Here is a 23,302-nt window from a genome sequence, read left to right on the forward strand (position 1 = left end):
CATGTCAGCAACAATATGGAAGCTCACTGAGTCGAGCTGTAATTGTTCTGATGGCTGGAGAGATAGGCTCGTTATCTCTGATATTTCGGATTCTATCACATGCCGTGTTCAGAACAGCTCTGAATATTGTCTCATCCACTGAAAAAGCTAAGTAGCAATTATCATCTTGCATATTTTTTTTCTGAACTCCTTTAAAAAAAAAAAATCCAAACCCTGTGGGGAATAAAGCATGTGGGAGAAGCAGTTGGTGATATTTTCAGTCCAGATGTAACCTGCTGTTATTTAAGGCTGATCAAACACAAGAGATCTTTGGCCTTTAATTACAAAAATAAATTCACTTAACAGTGAAACATCACACAGTCAAACAAACCCCATTTTGTCCAGTTAAATGAGTCCTACCACTGTAAGAAAGCACTAATTGGAAACTACAGACACATAAAATGAAGATTATAACAGATAATTGCTCCTGTAGTATTTCGGACTGTGCAGTTTCAGGAAGTAGAAAGTTAGAGGGAACTGGGAAGGAATAATACGGTATAGAAAATTATCTTGAAAAATGACATGCCAGTTGGATTGAACTTTATGTGTCAGTATGTCCAGAATGTGTCTGTGTCATGTGATTGTCACATGTGCATTTTTATTGTGAAGTCAAAACAATTTGAACACTTTTAAAAGCCAAACAGATGCAAATTGCAATGAAATGATAACTGAGACAAAATCTGTACCTGGCTTATCTGTACCTGGTTCTGCCAGAGTTCTCCTCCTGTTAACAGGAATTTTTCATCTCTACTGTTGCTAAACACTTTCTCAAAGAAAACTGTTTGATTTGTTAGAGGTTCCATTTATAATTTTGTTATAATATTATAATTTTGTTTCTTAATTTAGATAATTTGGCAGCGTATTTAATACTGTAGGATCCAAACTTTAACACTTAAGTTAGTCAGCTAAATTTGATTTTATTGGAATAATGGAGTGTGTTAACCTTAAATTAGCTGAGTCAATGTGTATAATATATAGACAAAAGGATCATAGCCTGGGCTGCACAGTGGATTGGTGGTTAGCACTTTGGCCTTGCAGCTAGACGATCCCTGGTTTGAATGCATCTTTCTGCATAGAGTCTGCATGTTCTCCCTCTGCATATGTGGGTTTTTTCAAGGTACTCCGGCTTCCTCCCACAGTCCAAAAACATGCTGAGGTTAACTGGTGGTTCTAAACTGTCCGTAGGTGTGAATGTGAGTGTGATTGTTTGTCTGTATATGCAGCTCTTTGACAGACTGGTTACCTGTCCAGGGTGTCTCCTGCCTTCACCCTAAGTCAGCTGGGAAAGACTCCAGCCCCCATGGAACCCTAATGAGGATTAAGCGTTATATAGATAATGGATGAATATCTTAACCTTAATATTTAAATTGCAAAACTGCCTCAACTTAACTTCACTCGACTGAATTGACAAGTCAGGTCCAAGTACCTGAAAACTGAACTTAAGCAGACTGTGCTTTCATGCGTAAATATGCCATTTATTATAAATTGTGACACTGATTCACTTAAAAAAAATCAAATGTGGTAATTTAAAGTGCATAAAGTGCACCAATCTGTTGGAAATGTGCATGTGAACTGCCCGACACTTGGTTGCAGCCATATTAAACATAAAGAGTAAATAGAATTATGATAAACGGTAACTTATAAGAGAAATTTAAATTTACTGCCCCTTGACATTATTCTTAAATCCTGCAGGAATCTGTTTCTGCGGTCGGAACCAAGTATTGGGGCTCTTGTTTCTCGCTTCTTGTTTCAGCCACACACACGCCGCCCGTCCTCAGTTGCTAAGTAACCTCTGCGGGGGGGCGGCTGCTACGTCTGTGGATGCTGACAGAGCAGCAGCAGCAGCAGTATATCAAACCGAGCCGTGCCAGAACCAAAACAGCTTTGACAGGCAGGATGGACGAAGGCACCGAGTTGTCTCTGACCATCGCTCACATCGTCCAGCGGCTCAAAGGAAGCCATTTACACTCTCAGATAGAGAGACAAGCCAAAGTAAGTTAGCATGTGGCTAACGATGCGGGGCAGGCTGCTGTCAGTGTCAAAGTGCCTGAACGTTTACATTTCTACCTCTGCTTTACCTTAATGTACGAGCTACATAACTCATAAAATGCCCAACTTGATTTCTTACCTCTCCCGACTGTTTTAGGAGTGTTTACATCAACCTGAGATAAAATTGGAGTCTCTAAGAGAGGACGTACGCAGCTTTCTCAAAACATCAGGTGGGCATAATAATGCTAGCTTCTGCTACACACACTCTGCAATAGCTCGCTTTCTAATTTGACCATTTAAAAATATATATATTTTTTACTTTTTATATTTATTTATTTTTCATTATTGTACTAATAACGTATTCTAATAATTTACAGGCTGGGAAAGAAAGCTACAGAATGCAGTGTACAGAGAACTACATATGTAAGTGACATTTAGCATTAGCATACACATCTGTTTAGACAGTCAAGCACCAATCAGGATCCAGCGTAGTGTTGGGATTTCGACTAGACCCACATTACATTAATAAAATACAAATACTGTAAAATAAATATTACAAATGATACATAAAACTTTAAATATTCTATAATATAATTGCAGGCTGTCAAAAATACACACTTAGATGTACGCCTGTGCATTTTAGGAGACATCCAGATGGAGACTGTGTGCTTGCACCCCTTATAAAGCTCAGAAAAAGTGGAAATTTCTCCTCATTGAAGCGATAAATATAGGGGGAAATCAAATTTGTTTGGCACATTGCAACCACACTTTTATGTAAATACAATCTTTCACTCTGGAAAAAAAGAAACAAAATGCACACCAACCACAAGATGCATTTTGGTTGACCCTTATGATGAAAGACAACACGTGAGTGCTCTGTCCTGCCATCAGTTTTAAACACTCAAACAACAATAATGCAAAACATATTGTTTGGTACACCTATGAAATCTAATACAATCCAATACAACAGCTCTGCCGTTCATTCTGCTTTTTTAAAGCATCTACATTTTCAGTTTTTGTTGACATTGTCGGAAAGGTGATGATTCTACTTCATGTATACTACTGAGGTCATAGTGGCTGGTGTACCTGACTGCTTTACGTTTAAGTCGGGTCACCTAAAAATGTTCCTTATATTTTGTCCACCTCATTATAACATACATGAAGAGGGGAAAATATGAGGATACATCCACCTTCTACTATACTCTCCAGCAGAAGTGAGTGCACTGTCTTTCAGTGTTAAATGAATTGAAATTTTATCACCTTGCAGTAGTTGCATTACTTATATAAGTAAGGTATATACTGTCAAATAAAATGTAAAATTAACAGTTTTGATTTACTATATTACAAATACAGGCCCAACAGTAAGAGCTCAGCGCAACAGAAGTCAGTACAACTTTCACTACTGAGGTTCAAATCCTAGGTTTTTGTCATAATTCATAAGTCGACCCTGATTTTTCATGATACTCAACTCTCCAACATGGAGGATACCGGTGCTGCACGAATTCATTCACTCTGCAGAGATGTCCTGTCATTCTTTGGAGACTACTTTTTAAGGTGTTCTTTGCTGGAAGGATTGTGTTGCTCTATCTTCCTCTTTGAAATGCCACAGAGGCGTTCTTTTGGATTTTAGTCGGGTTACATTCTTGGCCAGGTCATAGTTGTCCCCTTTTTCTCCCGTAGAGCCTCCTGCGTGATTTCATTAGTGCCTTTTGAATTGTTATCGTGCTGGAATATTTCTCTTCTGCCAAGTTTCTTCAGACTGGAACTCATCTTATCAGCTAGTACTCTGGCATGTCCACAGACCTTCAAGGTGAAATCTATAAATGTCAGAGTTTGTCCTCATGCTGCCACATATCATCACAGACACTTTGGTCGTCCTGGCTAGGTTCGTATTAAATGTGCTAAACCCCGTCTGAGCTTAACAAATTTGACTTGGTTTCATCTGACCGAAGAATGTGCTCCCAATATTCATCAGACTTCTTTCTTGCTTTTCAGTAAAGTTTAATCTTGCGATTTTGTGCCAGAGAGCAGCGGGGTGGTTTGTATTGGATTCTGTCCATATAGGTTGATGTGATGCAACATCCGTCACGCTATCTGAACTGTCACAGAAACCCTGATTTCCATTAACTACCCCAGTGCCAAGTCTGGACCACTGGCCTGCTTGTTTTCCAGAGCTACTTTGTGTAAATATTCCACAGTCTGTGGTGCCATTTTAGGAGGACGGGCACTGTGGCTCTGATTGGGGTATTATGGCTCAAACTATACCTCCTAATTACTGCTGCAACTGTATTTTGACTCATTTGTAGCTGGTCACCAATCTTCTTGTATGCTTTTCTATCTTTGTGAACTCTCACAATTGTTTTTCTCAGTTTTTTTCCCAGTTCTTCTGGCAAGTCTTTTCCATGTGGAGCCATGATGCACACATGCAGATAGACACATCCCGATAGGACCAAAACTGAGACAGCTGTGATGTTCATGCATTTAGGCTAATCATAAACAAATTTTCTAACTTGTATGTAACTGATCACGGATGTATTCACTTTTACTGCTTTGTGTTTCCATTGACAACATAGGCTTTCTAAAGTATGTTTTTGTTTGTCCATAGGAGGTCCTAATGCAGGTATTTATCGGTGATGCAGTTTCAGTAATTTGACATTTAGATGATTGCACAGCGGGGTACTCCCTTCTGCTTTGTACCGGATGACTTCAACTATAAACACAAAGTAGAATTATCACCATTTTGACAACATCAACAAAAACTGGAAATGTAGAAGCTTTGTAAAAATAGAAATGATGGAAGAGCTGTTGTATTGAAGAAGCTATGAAGCGATCAAGGTGATCAAAACATGGCTCTGCAGTTGATTAAATATAACTATGCCCTCAAAGCATCCCTAAGCTACAAAATACCCTTAATTTGTACTTAATATGATTGTTAAATTTGATTTATAATGTATGTCAAGTGATTTAGTCTTGATTATTTGCATATTAGAGCACACTAGAGTTCCAGTGAGGGAGATGTATGTGACAATTATGACAAAGATTCTGACAAACAAGCTAAATGTGCATTAATGTTGCCATCATAGATCATTTTCTGTCTGAATTATTGAGACTCCAATGATGTATTCTCACTTTGTTCTCAGAGACACACAGAAAAATGTTCAGTACGCAGCACAAGCCTAACTAGTGGTTCTGCTTGTTGTTCTGCCCTGCAGCCAATGTTCTGTCCCTGTCCCCTCTGTCTTATTGGTTTCATATGTTTACTTTTATTATTTTTCCAGAGACACTGATAGCAACTTTACAATAATCCAGATTTATTTATGTGTTTTTGTAGTTAAGCGCTTTATTAGAATTTTCCAGCCAAACAATTGGAAACTTCTGTGTTCTTCAATAAACAGCTTTTGAACAGAGTGCTGCACTTTCTTATCTTTAATGGCAACTTGGCCTCCTTGCTGTCTTTAGGCTCAGACTGAAACAAAAGAACCGTAATGCTTTGCTTTTAGAGGATGACATATAACTACACTAATGCCTCCTTCCTACGGACAGTTAGCCGGCTCTACATGCTCTTATAGGTGTTTAGATTAGGCTGAACGTTGTTTAACGCACCAAGACTTTGAGCCATTCAATATGCTCTGAGCAGGCTTAGCGGGAAAAAGACATTAGACATTTGCTGCATCTGCTAGAGATACGTTCTGACTCATCTATTTGTGGAGCGCTAATGGTGGCTAACTGAAAAAACTTTTCTATTTGTGACAGCTTACCTCTTTTAAGCACTTTTTTCTGTTTGTCCTTTCATTGGCTTCAGTTTCTCAAAGCTGTCAGTCTTTGGTAAAAACACAGTGGCATTTTTATGTATTTACTTTATCAGCCCTTCCGTTATTGTACTGTAACGCTGCTCGCCCACACTCTTACATTTGCTTATTCTAGCCAGCTGCCCCCGAGCCATCCCACAGCTCCTCCAGAGCATCTCAAAGAGCCGCTGGCCTACATGCGCAAAGCACAGGTCAGTCTGTCTGCTCTTATCTCCGTCACTCCTCGCTTGGACTCCTCTACCTCTCTGAGTCTTATCTTTTCGCCTGCCAAATTCAAGCGCTGTTTTTTTTTTTTATCCCTTAGTTATTTGTAACATGACGACAAATGTGTGTGTGTTCTCTCTCACAGGCCAGCTGGGAGAAGCGTGTCTTCAAAAGCCTGAACAGCATGAGTACAGAGCTTGGAGTGCCTTTGGCTCGCATGGTGACTGAAATATTGTCAATCACAGCTAACGTAGCATAATTACAACAGATATTAAATCAGCCTCTCTTGCAACATCTTTCCTAGTGACCTTGTAATACTGCATTCTTCACATATTGTAGTGTTCTTGCGACAGTTTAACCTTCAGCTGAGGCCAAGTCCCACATTAGGACATCGATGGTTAAGCCCTGTTTAGCAAAACTTCTGTGGCTTTTAAACAGATGCTAACCACACTGTTTTGAATCGGCGCATCAGTTTTATCATTTGATTGTGCGCTCACTCGATCGTATTTATGACTTACAAACTACAAGTTCTGATGTGACATTATGATGACCGGCTTCCTTCTGACTGCATGACATTTGTTTGTTGAAATCGTCTCTATCTACTCCACAGAGGCCTGCAGTGGAGCAGAAAGAGCTCGCCAACAAATGGAACGAGATGGGAACAGATGAACCAGGTCTCAAGACATTACTCAGTGGTTTGGCCCCGAGCAGTCTGCCTTTTATGAAAGATTATTGTTGATGTGTCTGGGCGCTGGTGTATTTAACATCCAGCTTAGCACATCTTAAACCAGATCTCAGGGTCCCTGCCCCATGTTTGCTTTGTAGGCTGTATTTATTCGGGTAAGGCCTTCTTAGATACCAGGCTTACTTCTGCAACATCTGAGCAGTATGTAAAATGGAATAATAATGAATCATGTATTTCAAATTCACGTGAAAGTACATTTTTAACAGGAATATATTTTTGTTGTGAGAAATAGTATTTATTAGCACATAACTTTGGAAGATGCATCTCATAACTTACTTTGAAATTCTTAGTTGTTGGTTGAACTTCAATGAACCAACCATATTCACTTCATGGCAGTTTGTTTACAAGGATCATGCTAATCTTGTGTCCTAACAGCGCTATCACAGCTCAGCTGCGTATAATAACATTTAGGATGTGCCGTCCGCTGCCTGTAAACACTTTGGACTGCGAATATAGAAGCTGTCCAGACTCCTTGTACAGAGCCACGATAACGAGCAGCACCCCTCCTTCCGTCCAAAACCTCGATGTGCCCTTGTTCTGGCGACGACACGGCACTTGAATTTACAGCCATGTTACTAAGATGGTGGATGGAAGTCCTACTTAAAGCCGGCTGCATCTGCTCTGTACTGTTACTTTGACTTTTGTGAAATTCTGCCAACTCTGGTTGCGCATAAATGTTCAAAGGAAAGTTGATGAAACTGGCTTCATGGCTGGATACATTTGTATAGTCTAGATTTTGCAGCCATTAAACCTATTCTGAAACTGTATATTTATACACTGTGTTCATGTCTCAGATGGGGAACTTTTTCTATAAAAGCAGCAATATTTAAATATTGATTCTTATAAGATTCTTAATGTGTTTATATCTTTGCAGATTTAAGTCGCTTTAGGCCTGTCTATGCCCCCAAAGACTTTCTGGAGGTAAGAAGATTCTGTGCAGCACATAAAATTGTGAGCATAAGTTTGCATACAGTAAACTTGTAACGGCCATGTATATTATAGCAGTATTCAGATTCTAGTGACTCCTCCAACTGTTAATCTTCTATGACGGAATCAATGAGACACACCCATCTTTGTCACAGAAACATCATGCATTTTGTTTCTTTCATAGATTTATTACAAGAATTCTGTAAATATGATACAATCTACTGAACCAAAAATATACATACAACAATGCTTACATCTGGTTAAATGGCCCTTGGCCATTTTCTGCTCAACAAGGCGCTTTTGGTTCCGTCCACATGCTTCTGGTTCTATCTTTGACCACTCCTCTCGATAGAATAGGTACAGTTCAACTAAATTTGTTGGCTTTCTGACACCGACTTGTTTCTTCAGCACAGTCTACGGGTTCTTGGTGGGGAATAAGTTCAGTGTAAGTCCTGATTATAGCCTGATTTAGTAATTTCTTTGTCACCTCTGATATGTCTTTGGGGTCATTGTCTTATTGGAACACCCAACTGCATCCAAGACCCAACCTTCTTGTGGATGATTTTAGGTTTTCCTGTAAACTGTGGAGGCAATCATCCATCTTCAATATTCAATTTACTTTGAGTAAATCACCAGTTCCACTGGCAGCAAAACAGTCCCAAACCATAATAGTGCCACCATCATATTTGATGGTAAATATGGTGTTCTTGGGATGTGAGGCCAGATAGCTTAATTCTGGTTTCATCTGACCACAGAACGTTTCTCCAGAAGGCCTTTTCTTTGTCCATGTGATCAGCAGCAAACTTCAGTCTAGCCTGAAGCTGCTGCTCCTGAAGAGAAGGACTTCCTTCTTGCAAGTCTCATTGGAGACTTAGGACTGCCATGATATAAATGGTCTTTACAAGTGTATGTAAACTTTTGTTCTCAGCTGTGGTGTTTGGCATTTGTATTCATAAAGAGCTGGAATTAAACTCCATTATACTTCTTTATTGCTGTCTAACCAGGTTTTAATTAGTTTGCGGAACCCCAACCATGACGGCAGTGAGGACGTCAGCGCCAGGAGCCACTGGGGTCTCATCCAGGTCCCCCTCAATGTCAGGGACATCCCCCAGCTGGTAGGGATCTGTGTAGCAGACTAGTTCACTTGTATTGCTCTTGAGTCTGCATGTGCTGAACAGGGATGTAAGGAGACTTGAGTTTAACTGTGCAACAGTTGCACTCAAATTGCTTGTCAGTTCACTTCTCCTTTGAATTTCAAATACAGGCTTCGGACCTGTCTGATGAACCCAATATAACTATTCCCACTGATCATGGCTGACTATTACTGACCTTTCTTTTTTTTTTTTATTTGCATTGAATAAACCCAAGTGTACTTTTGTATGCACACAAACACTCGCATGCACAAGCATACACATTTATGTTACAGCACAGAAACAACAACAAAAAACACATAAAACTATATTCTATTAAACTGACCCAGGAAAAGTCATGTGTGTTTGGTGTGTGTGTGTTGTGTTGCCCTCTCAGAGACAGGCCTATTCCGAGCTGAATCTGACCACTGGGCAGCTGGGGATTGACGACCACGCACACATCCACCCAGGTATTCACAAATAATGCAAATTCACTTCATCTTGAATCATGTCAGTTCAAGAAAGTCTCTCATTTGCCAAAGAGTAGGATGAGAAGATCGATACTCGGGCTGCACAGTTAATTAAATATTCATGATCACGATTTTGACTCCTGAAATGAACATGAGGAACTGTGATATTGACTTTTAAAATGTACCACTCTTAAAAACAACACATGAAGATAAAATTCTGTGTTTTCAACTTTGGTAAATCTGTCATCAGAGCCTTATTTTACTATTTTAAATGTAATTTTTGGTTACATGCCCGTTGAGGAGACTAGAGGCTTCTTTGTGCGCAGCGCCGAGCTACCATCTACTATAGCTAGCCTGCATATGAGGTGTTTAGGAAATTGTGCAGCTCTAATACCTCTCTCCTGTCTGTATAGTAAATATGAAGCTCACTAGTTATGATGCTATGTCTTGTTTGTGTAATCTGAGCAAAACCTGCTGCATTGAAAGTATAGAAGGACATGGTGGTGGGTTTACTGGGTGGAAAGAAGAAGCTTTTTTTAGAGTTTATAAGCTTCAGGAGAGCTTTTAAAATCCTATTCAATAGATAATTTGTGTCATCACTCTATATACTAATCATTCAGAACCTTTTTTTAATACTAAACATAGACACACCACTACTACTGATTAATCAGAAATAATCTGAACTAAATGTGTTTAGCCAAAGAACAGAGGGGTTTAATGGTCTATAAACCACACTGGCCTCATATCAGGCCATGTTTCTCTGTTGGGCCACATGGTTGTCTGGGATTTCTCAAACATGTCTGTGAAGTCCAGATATTGACACTGTTACAGTTTGGCATTCAGTCTTTAAATAGAATTGTGTCCACCGTTGCTGTGCTTATAAATCAAACAGATAACATTAGTTTGAAAAACAAAGCCGCGATCAGATCATTACTGATGAATCTGTCATGTTCATTTCTTCTTATCCCTGTGCAGACTTGTTTGAAAGCGAGTATGTTCAAATCGGGAAGAAGGGTAAGTAGTTAAAGCAGATTTTATCTCAGATTTCTTGATAAAACAACGGTCTTCTCTGTTTTTGGATTGATGTATTGCAGAGTTCCAACTTATAAGATGTCCAACCATTACATGTTGGAAAGAAAATCACCAGAGGCAATCAGGAGTAGTTATTGATTATTGAGCGCAGTTATTATTTATTAAGTCAGTATTTACTTTCTTTTTCTTGATATTAATTTTAAAAACCTAAGGATACAGTTGCAGCCTTAAGTGTTTGTTCTTTTAGCACATATTCAGATTTTATTTTTACATTCTTTGTATGGACATTTTTATGAAAAAAGTCTAATTATATCCACTTTGACCCATTTATTAAACCTTAAAATAGGCACTGGTAAATCACGTCAGGCAGTGTATTGCAGGGAAAGTAATAGAAAGTATTTGTTTGACTCAGCCAGCGACTGTCACATCTGAACAGAAAATCCCCAACGTCAGCTCCTGCCATTAATGAGTGCTGCTCTTTGCCCTCTAAGGTGCTGTAATCGGTAAGAAGGGCACTTAAACTGTTAACTCGTGGCTCTGCTATGAGCTTAGTGTAAACACCTACCTGATTATGGGCACCAATCAGACATCAATTGAAACAAGTCTTAAAAACACAGTCAGTAATTTATATACACAGCCACGAGGCCTCTGACCACTATTTCACCCAGGGTTGGCTGTGTGTTGACTCCTGAGCTGCAAGTTATCATTCAGGCCAAGAGTTAAGTGCACCCAAATAGGACATTTAAGAGGCGAGGAGTGTGTTCGTTTATGTTATGACTGGCCAGCACCTTCAGTCAAGGACTTTGTGTTTTTGGCTACTGTCAGAGCAGAGATTTAGAATAGAATGGCAATGCTGAAGAGTGCGTCTACAGCGTGCGTTGAGTGTTTTTTGGAAAGTTATGTACTATTATATGAAGGCCTGTGTTATGATTTTGTATGTTTATACATTTTCAGAGGGTTACAATAAAATTCCCCATGTTCCAAGTCTTTGCTGTAATCTGCATCATAATTTTTAATCAGCATGTTTGTGCTACTTCTCCTGTTATGTCTCAGTGTTTTATGGATGCTCCAAAGTCTTTATTCATTTTACAAACGGAAAGTATTCTAGGTTTTCCTGGAGAAAACAAAGTTCTTTACAGTTTCAGAGTGTAACTGGCTGTTTATTGTCATACTGACATTCAAAATATGCAGGTGTTCACTTTCCCAGCTGATGACTCAGCTTGAATGTGTTTGTACTTATTATGTCAGTCCACAGGCAAATCAAAATATGCTTATTTAAGGGAGCTTCAGTCAGGATTTTTGGGACCATTTACTGATCCCTAGAAATAGTATTGCATGATGCAGCTATTCGTTGTTTGCCATTATTTATTTATGTAATTATTCATAACAATGTTGCATATTAAGTAGGAGGTTCAGTTTAAGAGATGAGAAAGTATGACGAATTGACAGTGTGCAACGTATTCCACTCTCTCCCTTAGAGAAACAATGAAAACTGTAGCAGCTCACACTTAGTTACAGGGAAAGGTTAGAGCTTAACAGTTATACAGTGGATTAAAATTGAATAAAATAAAAAATGGAACTGAAGCTAAATGTGTACAACACACCAAGCTGGTCAAGTTTTCACCAACCATCAATTCCAATAATACAGTTCTATGAAGTGCACAGCAGGAAGAGCAAGAGACAAGAATACACATTGCAAATGGATTCATTTTCTTTTTTAAACACCTGGTACACCTACAGGACCAGTGAAGCCATTTTAGCTGCTCAGAGTAAAATTTGACTTTATGGAGACAACTGAGGAAACTGTTTAATACAAATATCGGCCGACATTGATCAGTGTTTGTTGTGTCAGAGCACCTTAATTCTTGTTGTTTCTTGGTGATCAGTTGCATGGTTGTTTGGTAGTTCGTTGTTCCTTCAGCCTTTGGTTGTGAGACAATATCGTTTTTAATTGACCGGGGTCATAAGTGATAATTATGCAAAAATGCAGACTGTTAAAACTGTACTGGAACAGTAACAGTTGTTCAGATGGTTAATTGAGTGAGTATATTGAACAGTGATGTGTTTGATCGCATATCAATGAAACTTTCAATGTATGAATAGAAGAATGTGTAATGTAAATGCTACTGTCTCACTTACTTAATACGGCAGTCGCTACTTTTTTTATTCAGTTCTTAATGCTTTAGTCTGTGAAATGTCAGGAAAAAAAACATTGTCACAGTTATCTAGAGCACATGTCAGATTTCTTCATATGTTTAGTTTTGTCTGGTTAACAGTCTAAAACTCTCAAATATTTAGTTTCCAGTGATTAACCAGAGAAAAGCAGAATATCATCAGAGATGAAATGCTAAAACAAGTGATTAATTTTGTTATTTTTCCTTCATTTCCTGATAAATGACTTAGAATACTTGGAAACATTTTTTGAAATATACTTATTTGCTTTGCTTTACATGAGAAGGTCAGTACCTATAAAAAGATGGAGACAGGGATTTTTAGCTTAGCACAAAAAGCTAAACAAAGCAGTTCTTTTATGCACACGCTTGTGTTTCTTTCTAGAGTCTCACTTTTTGTCTTTGTCTTGTCTAGTGGTTGTGGAGCAGGACAGTGCAGCAGCGCAGCAGTACAGCAGGCAGGGCTGCTCCACCGGGCTCCGGGCAGACCTGTGGGCCCTCATCCTTAACTCCACCAACCAGCCACAGGTACAGCCGTATGATCCACACGCATACATGGCCGAGTTACACTCTGGTGGCTGCTGTCAGTGTTTGTTCTAAAGCACCCGTGCACACACAGCTGCAGTGATTCCCACACTGCATGTTTACTGCAAGCTGAAGTTTTCAGCTGCAGCTATAGCCTCAGTTAATGCTTTTTGGGCCTCTTGTGTATTTGTTTCAGCGGAGAATCCTGCCGGCATAACTCATTTTATGTCGTAGCATTTACACTATAGAGCAAAAAGCCAACATCTGATGTATAACAGCAGCAGACTTATAATTTCTACATGATCTGTGTATGTGTAGCGGTGCGATTTATCTTGGCTTGCTGTGGCTTGTCCTGTGTGCACAAATGTTAAGATAATCAAATGCTTTAGCACAGTTAGCCCAAACAGTGTGGCTGCCTGCCTGTGTGGCAACAGCCTGTGTAAACGCTGGAGTCCAGAGGCTCATGTTGAGGCTAGGTCGATAAAACAATGCTTGTGATTGGAGGATTGATTCGTTAGGGAGTGTTGCAGGGAACTCACTAAGGTCTGGAGAGTGTTAGTACGGCTCTGGACACCACGAATGCACATTATACAATGAGAGTTGGCGAGTGACACACAATGGGTTTCGAGCAGTGATAAAGAATGTATTCACATTCTTTAGTTAAGGAAAAGCACTGATGGCCTGCAACGGATAACATAACTAAAGTAAAAATATGCAAATATTATCACAAAACTGTACAAATAATCTGTAAAAATAATCAATGCAGAATCATTTTCTGTAACTGTTATACTATGTTATATTATATGATTATATTATTCATAGCCATGCACTAATCACTGTTGTCTTTGGTTGATTTAAAGTGTGTTTCAAACTCTTTTGTAACTGATGATTATTTTCATGATGGACCAATCAACTGATTATTTTCCCCAGAAGTCATTTGGTTGTTTGGTTTGTAAAATTTCTGTTGCTAGTTTTCTTTTAATTGACACATTAGTTAACAAATAAATCATTTTAGCTGTACAAAGCACCACGTTAAATATGTTACTCATACGTTTTGTATGCAAAGTAACTAGTAACTTAAGATGTCAAATAAATGTAGCGAAGTAACAAGCACAATATTTCCCTCTGAGATGTAATGGAGTAGAAAGTAGAAACAAGTAGATGAGAACAAGCAGTACTAGTATAAATGTATTTAGTTACATTCCATCATGGTTTTTGACAAAATTCCCTGCATCTTGTATATTGTGTAAACATTTTGAAGAGACCTAAAGTTAAAGTAAATAACATCTGAAGTTAAATTACTTTTCTTTTACATTGATAAATATGAATTCCTCAGCGTTATTACAGCTGTAGCTATACCATTCAGATATTTGCTTTGATAGATTTATTAAATCTTTTGTTGATAAACTTATTGAAATTTTAGCCGACAGCACTTTGTCTGTGTTGTGTCCCGTTTCAGAGCTGTTTTGTTTTATAGGACTACACACGAGAAAGTCAACTGCTTTGACCCATGTTTCCACTTAATACCAGCAAAAATAAAAGTATATATTTTAGCAGAGCTTCTTCCATTGACGCTGTCCATATTACCACGGTGGTTTCAGTGTGCTCTCGGCTGTCAAAGTGGACATCTCTGTTTCTGTTCTCACATCCGCTGCACTGATCATTGTCATGGTGCTTCACAGCTGTCACAGAGGACATTTTTATTGCTCCATCCACCCCTGTCGCCTGCTCTTTGGTTCATTTATGATAACCTGTCTCAAACCGGAGGCCCGTTTGAGTTTAACCATGTGGTCGGAAACATGATACTGTTCTTTAAAGTTTGGTTTAATCGTGCTGTCATCATAGCCAGTGAGAATACAAAAAGTTGATTTAGCAACATCCGTACAGAGGCTGAGGGATGCATTTCAGACTCAAAGTCAGGGGAATCATGCCTTTTTACAAAATACAGTTATTTAAAAATCATTCACTTGAAAATTGCATCCACAGCACCAACTTTGTACATGAACATTATGTCACTAGTTTAATAAATCACATGCTGCAATTTTGATGTGATTTTGTGAAAGTTACTGCTCGCTTACACCATGTTGGATCTCTGCCTTTTCAGGATGTGATGCACTATGAGCAGCTAAAGGCTGGAGTCATACAGCATGACCTGCTGGTAGACAACCTTATCTATAAGGTAAACCTGTTTACACTGTCACTGTTCAGATAAGGTGAAATGTTTGATCTAGATTTTTTCATCTTGAAATAAATTCCATACGCCCTACAGGATGTGAAGCTCACCGCCAGTAATGATGACTACTACTTTGTGTTTGAAGATTTCCTCTATCAGGTGGGTTCTCTTCTGTCAGATGAGCTTCTTTCATTATTTACAATGCCAGTAGTTTTTCTTAGATAAATGGCATGATCTTCATCCTGATGGATAGCATTATTAAAGTAATTTGTGTACATGTAGTAGCATTTGGCAACTCCATTAAAGAAATAAACACTCTGACATAGTCAAAACTTTATCTGATAGTATAATGTCAGCTACTTTTTATTTAGCAGTGAGGCGGATTGCAAACTCTCTACATGAACTCACACAACTATTAAATATAAGCACTGACTTCACTGTGCATTTTAACAGCATTTATGCTGAGCATATGGCAAAATCAGAGTAAAACTGCAAGTAGCATTGGTCAGGTCCTTGCATCCTTGCTGGCCAGTGGATCCAACCATATCCACCAGGTGGTGCTGTGACTGAGAGCCACCTGGTGGCCTATGGATGTGATCGGGGCAGGCCTTTGATCAAACGTAAAATCTGAGGCAAACTGGAGCATGTGCAGTCGAGTTAGACAGCATTGTCTGTTTTGTGGTGAGACATGCAAAATATCCGCCAGCTGGTGCTATGACTGTGACTGTATATTGACATATAAATGTCATCAGGGCTGGAGTCTGATCACACATGTAAAGTTTCAGGCAGATTGGAGCATGTACTTTTGATCACCCATGCCTGGTGGACATCCTGGCCAAATTTGAGCTCTGTCAGGATTACCCTGATTGAGTTTATAACTTCTGAAAATGTGCAAAAAATGGTCCAAATTGGTCCAAAATATGACACATAATACATAATGGCCGACTTCCTGTTGTGTTTTAGGTATGGTTGTCAATTACATTTTTGTGTGTCTTGATGAGTTACATATGTGTACCAAATTTCATAGCTGTAGGTGACATGTACTGGCAGTAGTTACTGTTTGAAATTTTCCAGGTGGCGCTATTGAGCCATTTTTCACTGATCCTGATATGTGTGCAAAGTTTTACACGTTGTCCAGTATTTTTAGGCCTTCAAAACTGCGATTCAAAGACGGACAAAGAATGAAAAATAATAAACCCTTGAGTTTCAGTAGGATCTTCGCACCATTTGGTGCTCGAACCGTAATTATATATTTACAAATTAAACTACGCTACCGATTACTTCAGAAAAAACGTACAACACCATGGCAGCGGCTTTTAATGCTCGAGTACACAGTAAGCTTTAAAATGTCCTCTGAAAGTTGCATTTTCCAAATACATCCCACAGACATTTTTGAGCTTATTGAAGAACAAATAGACAAACTGTCCTTATTTACATTCCACTTTTTACAGCAGGATATGACTAGAAGCTGAGTTGATTCAGCATATTCACTTAATTTGAATCAATTGGTTCAATATTTCTGATATTCTGAAAATCCTTTTATTAAAATAAATAATAAAAACTTGTTTCACCTTTAAATCACCTTGTTTGTTTTTGTTGAATAAGACTGCACGTATGTTTCTAATTAAACTATTAATTAACCATCATAGCGGCATATCTTGATAAGCAGAGATGTCAGTAAATTAATATAAAATAATAAATCATTTGAAATGATTCTTAATTACACATGTTCTGATCGGTCAGGACTGTGTATGGTTGCACATATTAATTGCTATTTACAGTCTGTGTGGGCTAAAGCGCACAAGAAGCCTAATTCTCTCTTGTTGAGTAGGCAAACCTACCAAAATATGCAATATTGTAAGATCAGTGTATATGATGGAAGAGTGGCTTTGGAATGTCAAATCAAATTTTGGCTTTTATGATTTCAAAATTTCAGAACCTTACTTTTCCCCCACTAGTAACCTGCTCCTTATCCTTAGTCCTGCTGTATGAGGGCATTCCTCTTTATCTGCTGTGCCATATTCTGCCCAGGATATGACCTGTCATTATTTGCTTCTCTGGTGGTCACTACTCTGCTGATAGCTGATAAACACATATATACAGTATACACGGCAACTGGTTTATTCAGCTGCTGCTAGCCCGTAATGCTTCTAGGTGGCTGACTATTAAGTACACAGGTGTATCAAGAACAATGCTCCAGTGTCCCTGCCAATGTTGACTAATGGTAAACTCACTAGGCAGTGAAAGAATTCACTTTCTGTTAGGAGAGCCAGTATTCACAAAGGTGTTCTTAAGCAGTTTTGCATGCAGCGAGTATAGAATGTTTTTAAGAACACTTGTGAAGTGTAGTTTCCCAGAAATGTTTAAAGAAAAATCATATTCATCATATTCTGGCCACTTTAGATGTGTTTACTTAGATTTACCCAAATGAATAGCTTTCAAAGATGGAAATTCAGGGAACGAGCAAGCAGTGAGTCATCAGCAGATTGGCCTTCACAATAGGCTTTCCTGATTTTTTTTTTCTTTATTGCGATCAGTATAAAAGACCCTGACATCAAGGCAAATTAGCTCAGTTACACTTACTTTTTATAATCTTCAAAGATGAATAAAAGGTTCCTGAATCAGCCCTGAGAGAATGTCTTACAGTATATATGCTGTCTATCAGAAAACACTTCAACTACAAGGATACGCTCCCCTTGTTTTGCAACCAGCCAGTAATCTTAAAGGTCAAACAGGATATGACCTAGACACATGCTATACTCCAGTCCTCGTCTGTCATCATTTATAGTGTTTTCACATTAAAGAGCTTGTACAATTTCCGCTGGTTTCATTTTTTCCGGAACCGATGATTTTCCCCAGGTGTAATTCATCTCAAGTAGACATTGGAAATGAAATCTGTTCTCAAAAACACATCGAAATTGGACTGTAATGGAAAGAGCTCCCACTTATGGGGTCATTTTGTGAAACAAGAAGCCACTCGAGGTTTAGTTACTGTCTGTTTCACTGCATCCTCTAACGCTGGCTCCAGGTGCCCTGCTTTAATAGAAATTTTACCCAAGAGGAAACAAGGCAACTCAGGGCCATCCTCAGCACCCGAACAAATAGCAGGGAAGGCTGAGATTACATTTTAAACATGCAACATATATAATCTGTATGTGGGTGTCACAGAAAGAGAAAGGTGACAGAGTCGGGAAGCCATGTTTCTTTATGATCCATTATGGCATTTGAGCATATAAACTGTGAAACCAGTATCAGATAGCCTTATTATTAGTCAATCCAAGTAAATGTGTGTGTATGGAAGCAGTGATTAACACAAACCCTATGTGTTCCCAGGTGCTGCTGTGTTTCTCTCGAGACACCGCTGTCTTGGAGCACTTCAAGTACAACAGTGCCACTCCTCCCAAATCCTACATCCAGGGTGAGATGACGTGCCCTTCACCAAGGACATATACACTTAGACACGATGCTCAGAGGAGCAGCACTTCACTCTGATGACCTTGCACGACACCTATATGTTCTCACACGCCCTTGCATGTAGATGGATGTATGGTAATTAGAAAACCAGACATGGTGCTGTAAATCATGGTTATCAATGCCTTTGTGTATATGTCTCACAGGGAAAGTGGGAGATGAGGAGTGTGCTGTTGTTTATCCTCCCAATGGTGAGCCTGAATATTGACATTCATATCACATTATTTGATATCTTCATATAATGATCATCTATTTAAACTATTTCACTTAACTGTAAAATATTATTGTTGAATAATAAACAGCAGAAGTAGAATGTTTTCATTTCATACTCGTTGATATATGTGAAAGATTTATCTGAAATGCTAAACTACGTGTTTCTTAGCTACATTCTTAACATGATAAACATGTCTGACTTGGAAATCTCATTCCAATAGGTGTAATCCCTTTTCATGGATTTTCAATGTATGGTGAGTATCGCTCTCATCTGATTATGTTCAATAATTTACCAGAAGGAACACAGACTGAGCAAGATGTAACAGAAAGTTTGTGTCTCTGTGTGTGATTTTGTGGGTATGTGTTTTTTTCTACAGTGGCACCATTGTGTTTCTTATACAATGAGCCGTCCAAATTATACAGCGTTTTCAGGGAAATGTACACTCGCTACTTCTTCCGATTGCACTCCATCTCCTCCTCTCCCTCGGTAAGATTATTTGATACCAAGATCAAAATATTTGACCTGTATTTTTGTATCTGTTCTTCTGTCTTCACTTTACATGGTTGTACTCCTGCAGGGTATAGTGTCTTTGTGCCTGCAGTTTGAGCGCTTGCTCCAGACTCACCTGCCGCAGCTGTTTTACCATCTTCGACAGATCGGTGCACAGCCGTGAGTAGCCTGCGCGTGACTTTGTCCTTTTGCCTTTATGGTCCTGTAGCTCATCAACAAGATCTGCCACTATCATTGCTTAAAGACCTGCTTAGGAGAATAATTCAGCACCCCAAATTAACTAATTCTCTACTCAAAGTGTGTGCAAAAGTGAAAGAGAAACAAAAACTATGTGTCAATGGTATATATCTTCTGTCCTTTACATCTTTCCTTTAACTACAATCATGAACAGAGCATGCAGTTAAATACAAGAACCATCTGCTCTGGGAGTTTTTTTTAGTCACTACAAGACACAGTAAGTTTAATTTCAGTCCACAGAGTACTGGTGAAACTACACAACATTCTCATAAAGTGGGAAAGTGTTATGTGACCAGCTTTCATTGCCATGGAAACTTGCTATTCAGCATGAATTGTTCTTCTGCTTCCAAGAGACTTCAATTCATGGATAACGCTCGGTATAATTGTCTTTTTTAAAAACTTTTTTTTTTTTTTTTTTTTTTTTTTTTTTTTTACAGCATTTCAACCTTGTCACATTGATAGAAATCATATCTTGGTCCTTTATGTAGCATCACAAGTGACCACAGAAGATGCACCTTTCAGCATTTTCTGTTTCTGTGTTTTCTTATTTGCGTCAGTAATTTTCCCTGATACATCTATGTTAAGTTGATGGTATATCATATACTGTTTATGATACATCCTGTGAATACATTTGTTATTAATGCAATATTGCAGTTTTGTTGCAGCCTTGTACTTATGAGCTACTGCCATCTTGTGTCGAAATACTGAAATCACAATATCAGTGAATATATTGGTAGAAGGATGCTGAGTTTCCCACTGCCAGGCAGGAGGCCTAGAGCAGGGGTGTCAAGATCCGTTCCTGGAGGGCCACTATCCTGCATGTTTTAGATGTTTCCCTCTTCCAACACACCTGATTCAAATGATCAGGCTCGTTATCAGGCTTCTGCTGAGCTTGATGATAAGCTGATCATTTGAATCAGGTGTGTTGGAAGAGGGAAACATCTAAAACATGCAGGATAGTGGCCCTCCAGGAACTGAGTTTGACACCCCTGGCCTAGAGGAAGACCAAAGAGGAGGTTTATGGATGTGGTTAAAGAGGACATGAAGGTAGTTGGTGTGAGAGAAGAGGATGCAGAAGACAGGGTTAGATGGAGGCAATTGATTCGCTGTGGCGACCCCTGAAGGGAAAAGCTGAAAGGAAAAGAAGAAGAAGAAGATTCATGGAGCATTAAAATGATTATTATTGTACAAGATGTGGCTGTTTTATCCGCAAACTAATAAGCTGCGTTTGAAAGCAACGTAACGGTAACATTGGGAAGGGTTTAATTTGATTTGCCACAGTCAGATTTCAGAGTTTTGTCCAGGCTTATTGTAAATGTCTTCAGAGACAGAGCTGCTGTTTTTGTCCTTAGGTTGCGTATAGCCTTTAAATGGATGGTACGGGCCTTTTCTGGCTACCTTTCCACTGATCAGCTGCTGCTTCTTTGGGATCGAATCCTTGGATATGATTCATTGGAAGTAGTTGCGGGTAGGCAAATGTTGCACTCACGCTCAACTTACAAACTATGCACTAGAAGCCTTGATATTGTCATGCTTCTCGTCTACTTTTCTATCTTAATCCCCTTCCTTTTGATTGTCCTCTTATTTCTTCTCCTTCAGTTCTAGCAGCTGCTGTATTTGCCTTCCGCGCTGAGAACCTGATGGAAGTGACGTCACTGGCCTCAGCTGAGGTATGTCTGTTTATGTCTGTATTAGCCTTCTGCTGTGTGCGTTTGAAATTTTGTCTAGTCCATATCCCCCACATTCACATAAATAGATGCTAATGACCAGCCAGTACCAGTAACCCAGTCTTCTGAATGCACATGTCTGACAAAACCTGACACTTAAGACCCTCACCCTCTTACCCTGCCCTGTGTACCACCCCACTGTTCAGCCATGATAATAGTCAGCTGTCATTTTGTGCAGACTCGATGTTCTATCTTTGAATTCAGTCATGCAAATTTAACAAGGAAGCTACTTAAAGAGAAATGAGTGCAACCTGTGGTAGCTTCTGCCCTGTCACTCATGTTGCATCGTTACAGTAACCAGTAATGCAATTCTGCTGCATGTCTGTACTGTATACTGCACCCACTGCTCAAGGTAGTCTGCCTATCATATGACTGAAACCATGAGTAGATCATGTAATGATCACCTCACTCTTTCCCCTTTTCACCCCCTCTTCCCCTTCGGGTGAGAGGGTTAAACTACAATATGACGCATGGGGCGACATGGGGCAGATCTGCTTCTCTAAGATGCTAGCCGGCACTGTTTGCTTGCTCATTTACCACCTGCCCCAGTAGAGGGAAGATATCATAACACACTGCTCCTTATCTTATATTTAGAACTTCAAGCCCAGCGTTGAAATATTAAACCGCCTCTCTAAACATGATAGGGTCCCTAAATTTAATCTACCACCGATCCCAAAAGGACACGGTGGGGAGCGGTGTACTCTTAAGCATGGATTGTCACTTCCCAAGGATCCCGCATCAACATTATGCATGTCGTTCTGTGTGCTTCTTTTTTTAAATCTTGAAATATGTCTCCTGAGAAGCGGGGGGGAGGGAATGCTTTATGGCTTCCCAGGGGGCTTGGTGGGCTAAAATCTTATTTGTGTTTTCTTTGACAAACACACTGCAGGCTGTCCTCGCTGACCTTTCAACTCTGAAGGTCATGCCACTCATCCAGATCTTTCTGTTTGCCACCGCCATCTGAAGAATGCTGCGACGACGATATCGGTCGTGGCTCGTACATACAACCAGGAGGATTGAGTGACGCTAGAAAAATGCCATAATCACACTAAAATGACTAATCACCTATTTGGGATACAAAGAAGTAGCACATTTCATCTTGCACTGGTTCAAGCAAAAATCCAAACCCATCGTTAGCATGTATGCACCATAAATAGTGAATATCCTATATCATGTTATTAGATATTATAAAGTATGTAAGTATAGCCTATAGACCGGGAAGGCTAAGCTAGCATCCTCAAGCCATATGCTCTGCAGGGAAGCTGATTCGCACAGCTGAGGAGCTCATTAGGAGACGAGTTGCATGAAGCAGTAATTGTATTGCGATAGCATTATGCAAGAGAGAACAATGGTAATGTTTCCAAGCTTGGCTAATGAAGTGTTAATTAGCTCTTGCTATTTATTCTACTCTTTGGCTCCTGCTTGTTATAACGCTATTAGATAATGTCGTTGCTGATGACTGCGAAGATTGGAAGCACTGGTCTGCACCAGCGTGTTGAAAGAAATAGTGGAAAAGCCACAAAGTGAATTATACTGTTACTTATATAGTCAGAAGCTGAACATACACAGTTTATTGTGTTTATGAAGGAATGGCTTATTACTGCACTCTTAAGGGACATTTAGCACCTTCGGTGCCAATATTTATTTTATACCATTGTGAACATTTTATGGTTAGCTTTTAACTTTAAAACGTGTATTTAATTCTTGAATGTTTTCACTTGTTCTGTAATGTTTTAAAATACCTCATATGTTGCTTTTGATTTAGATGGATGCAGATCTTTTTATTTACTATTTTATTGCCGACAGTATTCTTTACCAGTCAATGTGAATGTCATACGTTGGTTTCCCTGCAGCCTAAATTAACACGTTTTAAATAAAAATATGTTTTGTTGAATTGCCTCTTTCAGGTTATTCTGTAAAAATATGAAT

At 39.1% G+C, this 23,302-nt stretch overlaps 1 protein-coding gene across 1 annotated transcript; it reads left to right on the forward strand.

Moving 5' to 3' along the window:
• The first annotated feature begins 1,810 nt into the window (after positions 1 to 1,810).
• tbc1d19 (TBC1 domain family, member 19) lies at positions 1,811 to 23,267 on the forward strand. The gene is made up of 21 exons (XM_022204426.2): positions 1,811 to 2,031; positions 2,186 to 2,258; positions 2,406 to 2,451; positions 5,953 to 6,028; positions 6,187 to 6,261; positions 6,652 to 6,715; positions 7,661 to 7,707; positions 8,718 to 8,828; positions 9,241 to 9,313; positions 10,289 to 10,327; positions 12,932 to 13,044; positions 15,146 to 15,220; positions 15,311 to 15,373; positions 18,548 to 18,632; positions 18,832 to 18,876; positions 19,120 to 19,152; positions 19,276 to 19,385; positions 19,477 to 19,568; positions 20,999 to 21,114; positions 21,246 to 21,316; positions 22,263 to 23,267. The coding sequence occupies exons 1-21, from the start codon at positions 1,861 to 1,863 to the stop codon at positions 22,335 to 22,337; spliced, it is 1,653 nt and encodes a 550-aa protein (XP_022060118.1). The 5' UTR covers positions 1,811 to 1,860; the 3' UTR covers positions 22,338 to 23,267.
• Positions 23,268 to 23,302: the final 35 nt, after the last annotated feature.

This window comes from Acanthochromis polyacanthus, chromosome 23 (assembly GCF_021347895.1).
Source record: "Acanthochromis polyacanthus isolate Apoly-LR-REF ecotype Palm Island chromosome 23, KAUST_Apoly_ChrSc, whole genome shotgun sequence".
In the NCBI taxonomy this organism is placed as follows: Eukaryota; Metazoa; Chordata; class Actinopteri; family Pomacentridae; genus Acanthochromis; species Acanthochromis polyacanthus.